The sequence below is a fragment of the Silene latifolia genome, chromosome 11 (assembly GCF_048544455.1).
Source record: "Silene latifolia isolate original U9 population chromosome 11, ASM4854445v1, whole genome shotgun sequence".
NCBI lineage: Eukaryota > Viridiplantae > Streptophyta > Magnoliopsida > Caryophyllales > Caryophyllaceae > Silene > Silene latifolia.
In genome coordinates, this window is record NC_133536.1 from 55,923,067 (window position 1) to 55,928,957 (window position 5,891).

Below are 5,891 nucleotides of genomic sequence, written 5' to 3' on the forward strand. Positions count from 1 at the left end.
TTCGAGTTGGATGTCAAACTAGGTGCGCAAAAAAGATGGTTTACTTCTTAGTATGTTATTTGTCTTATATTGAAAAATAATGTAGCTTTGGTGAATATACTACGTATAAGTAGTAGAATAGTCAAAATTGGAAGATTCAAGGTGGGTTATTCTATAATTATAAATAGGAGTCATTTTTAGCTTGTTACATAGGTAATAAACCAAAATCTTGTGAGTCTCATAAGTATTCTACTAGCGAGCTCTTAAGAATTTTCTACCATATTTATCTCATCTATTTATTTATCTTTTATTTTTTTTTAATTGAGATATTTTAATCATGTGTAAGCAAATGACCATTTTTTCATTATAATTATAAGAGTAAATTATCAATTACACCCACGTTTAATCCACTTTTTTACATTTACTCCCACGTCAATTTTTTTTTTTTAAATTACACCCAAATTAATAGCTCAGGTTATATTTTGAATTTGCTCAGGTTATATTTTGCACCCAACACGATTTTCACGAAAAAACAATTATGAAGTGACGATTTTGCCTCCGCGTCTATTACTATGAGTTTTTGCGACTGTTTAGGTACTTCCCCTATTTCATCTCTTCAACCTAATTTTCCCCAAATATTTTCCTCAAACATTCCCCCTAATAATTTCCCCAAATCTCCGTCATAATCGTAACTTGAATTATTGAGCTCCTATATTTATGTAAGTTCTCCTTCTTTCTCTTTTTTCGTATTTGTTTATAACTTATATTCACAAGATAAAAATAAAAAAGACAACCTAATTAGCAAGAATCTTAACAAAATTAAACGAAAACCTTAAATTGAAAACAATGAACGAAAACAAAATAATGGCACAATGAATGAAATCAAATTGGGGAACATGAGAGAGAAGAATAAAGAAGAGAGTGAATGAGGAGAAAGAACAATGTAAAGGAGGAAGGACAAAATCGTCATAAAATTACTGTTTTAACCCAAAAAATTTGAATTTTGACCGAAATATGTTCTAAAACCGATTTTGGGTGCAAAATATAACAAGAGCTATTAATTTGGGTGTAATTTTTTTTAAAAAAAATTGACGTGGGAGTAAATGTAAAGAAGTGGATTAAGCGTGAATGTAATTGATAATTATTCTAATTATAATTAAGTTAATTACCCGTTGTAATGCACGGACTTTCAAACTAGCTAGGGAATATGAGAGGGTGTTAGTAGGTTACAACATTGGGTACCATTCGAGAGGTCCTTATCAAATAATATCAAAATATATAAAAAAAAAACACACTCTCGCTAACCCACAATTACTTTTCAAAATACAAAAATTATTGTAGGAGTTCTAGAGTATAAATGTTAATAATAAGGACCACACATAATGTTGTAAGTGGAATACTTGAACTTGCCAATTAGTGAAAAATGGAAGCTATTAAGAGACGAGGACATGCATAAGTGTTAAATTTATACTATTCTTTTTTTCCGCATCTCCTATACCATGTATAAGATGGTCTTATAGAAGAATTGCTACTATTTTTAATTTTAAAGGGCCCCAAAATACTACTCCTTCAAACATGGTCGCTTATTTAACTTTCGTTTGATACAAAGATTAAAGAAAAAGCGGGATCAATTATTGGATGACAATGAATCAAATTCAGTGTGAAGGGTTAAATTGTCTATCAAATAAATTCCAAAATAAAGAAGTAAATAATTGATTGAGATACACTAAAATAAAATAGGTAAGCAAAATGATGAGACGGAGGAGGGAGTATTGTACTTAGGGTCCCAAAAAGCTCAAGGACTAGGCTGGTTGCCTTCGAAAATCACATGCATCATGCGTGAGCAACAAAACGTTTTTCCATTGCTATATATACTATCTATCTGCCTCAGCTTGTTTTATCACACATCCTATAACCAACACATAACAAGTTTTCTACTTACCCAAAAATGTCGAAAGAAAACGAGATTATGTATGATCTCGAGAGTGAGATCAAAGCTTTCGAGGAGTCGAAAGCAGGTGTAAAGGGTGTGGTGGATGCTGGAATCACAAAGATACCGAGGATGTTCATTCATGAACACCTTATCTCGGTTGTCAGTGACTTGAGTAGTAGTGACAGCTCGGATGTCAATGACTCGAGCACCGACACCAGCTCGGATGTCAATGACTCGAGTATTGACATTCAAGACAAGGTCCCTCTGATCGACCTCCAAGGTATTAATGACGAGGATGGAGGTCGACGTGTGGAGGTGATTGAGCAAGTTAAGAATGCTTGCGAAAAATCTGGCTTCTTTCAGATCATCAACCACGGCATTCCACTTGATGTGTTTGATCAAGTACTGGATGGAATACGTGCGTTTCATGAACTGGATGTCGAAGCGAAGAAAGAGTATTATTCTCGTGAGTATGATACCAAGCATTTTTTGTACAACAGCAATTTCAATCTCCTTCAATCTAAAGGGCCTGCTGCTTGGAGAGATACCCTCACTTTCATTCGTGGATCATCTCCGCCGGACCCTCAGCAACTGTCCCCTGTTTGCAGGTGTTTTTTTTCTTCTAAATAACGAGTGTAATGTTATTCTCTGTATGTGAGTACCTAACACATCGATAGCGAACCACGTGAAACTGTTTTTTTTTTTTTTTGTTTTCTTGTTTGTTGTTTAAGTTTAATTTATCTTTCTCGCATCTGGTATAGCAATAATCATAATCCTTTTTGGTGGTTGTTTTGAATGTTATAAATGCAGGGACATTCTGATTCACTACACAAATGAGGCGATGAAAGTAGGGGAGACCATATACGAGTTACTATGTGAAGCACTAGGACTGGATCGCAACTATCTGAAAGACATTGGATGCCTTGATGGTATATTTGCGCCCTGTAATTACTACCCAGCTTGCCCTGAACCAGACTCGACCGTTGGATCTATTGCTCATGTTGACAGTGGCTTTATTACTCTCCTAGCCACTAATCATATTCCCGGGTTACAGGTTCTTTACCAGGGTCGGTGGATCGATGTTGTCCCTGTTCATGGCGCCTTAGTCGTCAACATGGGCAATCTCATGCAGCTAATCACCAACAACAGGTTCGTAGCCGCACTGCACCGAGTGCTGGCTAGTAAGGAGGGACCCAGGATTTCAATGGCTTGCATTTTCAGGACTCATCATTATCCTGAGAATACTGCAAGGTTATATGAACCTATTAAGGAGCTATTGTCTGCTGAAAATCCGGCCTTATATCGCCCCGTTACTGTCAAGGATATCATGAGTAACAAAAATTCAACCTCGGGTGGTTCCGTCATTGGCAACACTCTCGACAAATTTAAACTCTAATATCGTCTGAAGTTTCAACTATTATTTTAAGGAATATCAGTGTCAACTACTGTATCTTGATTTATTTCGTAGTAGCTTCTGCTTGATGTTGCAGGAGACAAATAATTTGATTGATGTACTCATTTATTTGAATTATTTCCTTTTGTTGCTTCATAAATTATGTTTCTAAACTTTATTTGTTAAAAGTAAACTAAACCAGATTCAAACAAGGTAGGTAATCAAATCTAGGGCAAAACCCTTTAAAACAACAAAGAAAATCATAATCACTGTATAAGTGATTAATAGTTTAGGAGTACAGCTATAACCCTTTAAAATTCCAGAAGAGCAAGTGAATTATACCACCAAATATATAAACAAAGAAAATCATAATTATCGTATGGTATTACCTTCACACATTATAAGAACCTCGTCTCATATTTTCAAATACTTTTGATTGCCGCCTACCTAGGAATTCAACTACACCGAATTTGTAATTACCTATGGTAGCTAATTACAAATTTTGCAATATATGGAATTTTTCCTAAAAAAATTGGCAACTAAACAATCCTTAATTTTGCAATATATGGAATTTTTTATTTTCTACATTTGTAGGGATAACCAACCGACTCTGTCAATAAGTGATAATTTAGTAAAAATAATTTGAAATATTACACTTTTTTCTTTTTTTTAATTATTAGGTACTTTTTTTTTTCGGAAATTTCCCATGGTACCCTCTAACTTTGACAGATTACACATGGTACCCCTCATTTTAAGTTTCTACATATGGTACCCTGTCTTTACCTTTTTCCTTCCCAGAATACCCTTTGATAAAATTCTGTCATCACTCCGTTACTTATTTGACTAATGACCCATTCTTTTTGTTATTTAGTACACTAATCACTCATATTATACATTAAACTAACTCTAATATCTAAATTCTAAAACCACCCACTATCATCATCATCTCCTTAATCGCCCCCCCCCCCCCCCCTCATTGGCCACAACATCACCACAACGCCGACACCACCACACCGGCGCCACCATACTAGTCCCACCATTGCCGCCTCTCTCCTCTTTCCCTCCCACCAATTCTTACTCCCCACCGTCCCTCCTCCTTATGTGCCGCCTACCTCGCGACACCACGCTTCCCCCCCCCCCCCCCACTTTGTCCCCTAACCCAACAACCAACACAAACCCTAAAACCCCAAATCTCAAATAAAACAATTGAATACTTACAAAATGAAAAATAAAAATATGAATGTGATCTTGAATTTGTAATCAACTAGGTTTGGCGTTAGTGTGGTGGCGTCGACGTGGTGGGAGGGGCGATGGTGGGGGAGCGTCGCGTCGCAGGGTGGGCGGCATAGAGGGAGGAGGGACGTGGGGAATAAGAAAGAAGAAGAATGGATTGGTGGGAGGGAAGAGGAGAGAGGCGGCAGTAGTGGGACTGGTATGGTGGCACCGCCGTGGTGGTACCGTCGTGGTCAACAAGGGCGGGGCAGGTGGCGGCAGTTAAGATGAAGATGATGATAGTGGGTGGTTGGGGATTTAGATGCTAAAGTTAGTTTAGTGTATATAATATTAGGAATTAGTGTATTAAATTAAAAAAAAAGAGGGTTATTAGTGAGATAAGTAACGGAGTGATGACGGAAGTTTGATAAAGGGTATTTTGGGAAGGAAAAAGGTAAATACAGGGGTATCATGTGTAGAAACTTAAAATGAAGGGTACCATGTGTAATCTGTCAAAGTTCGAGGGTACCATGGGAAAAAACCGTTTTTTTTTATCTTTTCTGAGAGATATTATAATCAAAATAAAATAAATAATTGGAATAGATGACCTAAGCAATAGAAACTTAATTCATCCGACAGAAAATCAACTTGTATGTTTACAATTTAAGCAAGGAGTGAAGAAAAAAAAAAAACAATTTGTGTGGAAAAAATTGGAAAGGTTTGACTTCGCTGCCATGTGTCCACCCTGTTTTTGACTTAGAATGCAAGGCAACCTCACGGCCTTTACGCGAGATGTGAGCTCATTGCAGCAAAATCCGCCGAAGCAAATACCAACTACTTCAAATACTTCACTACTTCCCCAAAGGGGTTTGCTTGCTTGCTTGCCTCATACAACCATGCATTGATGTCTCACATGAGTACATGACGGAGTCAACTATTTTTACTTGTCGATAAAATAACTCGTGAGTTGTGACATCTCATAATTAGTAATTACTTCCTTTTTTTAATATTATTTTAATCAATGGTAAAATGTTTTTTTTGGTACAAATCAATGGTAAAATGATACAAGTTTATAACATGTTATAAATGAGAATTTGTGGGATGGTGTTGAGATCCGAATTTAGAGACTAATATAAATTGAATATTTTTGAGTGGACAAATTAGCAACATATTGTAATTTTCTAGGAGGAAGGTTCTAACTAAAAATTCCGAATTTTCATCATTTACATGAGACTGTAATTTCTGCTAGTCGGTAAAGCTGTTTGTTTCCCATTTTTAATTTGACTCTTCCCACTTATTTTCTATCTCACACTTCAAAGATCGCTATAGACAACAAAAATAATATATTTACGGTCCCTTAATAGACCTTTGCAT

General features: G+C 36.1%; 1 protein-coding gene across 1 annotated transcript; it reads left to right on the plus strand.

The window, feature by feature from the left end:
- The first annotated feature begins 1,878 nt into the window (after nt 1-1,878).
- On the plus strand, nt 1,879-3,440 carry LOC141614868 (1-aminocyclopropane-1-carboxylate oxidase homolog 12-like). The gene is made up of 2 exons (XM_074433573.1): nt 1,879-2,520; nt 2,723-3,440. Exons 1-2 carry the CDS (start codon nt 1,928-1,930, stop codon nt 3,306-3,308), a joined length of 1,179 nt encoding a protein of 392 aa, XP_074289674.1. The 5' UTR covers nt 1,879-1,927; the 3' UTR covers nt 3,309-3,440.
- The last annotated feature ends 2,451 nt before the right edge of the window (nt 3,441-5,891 follow it).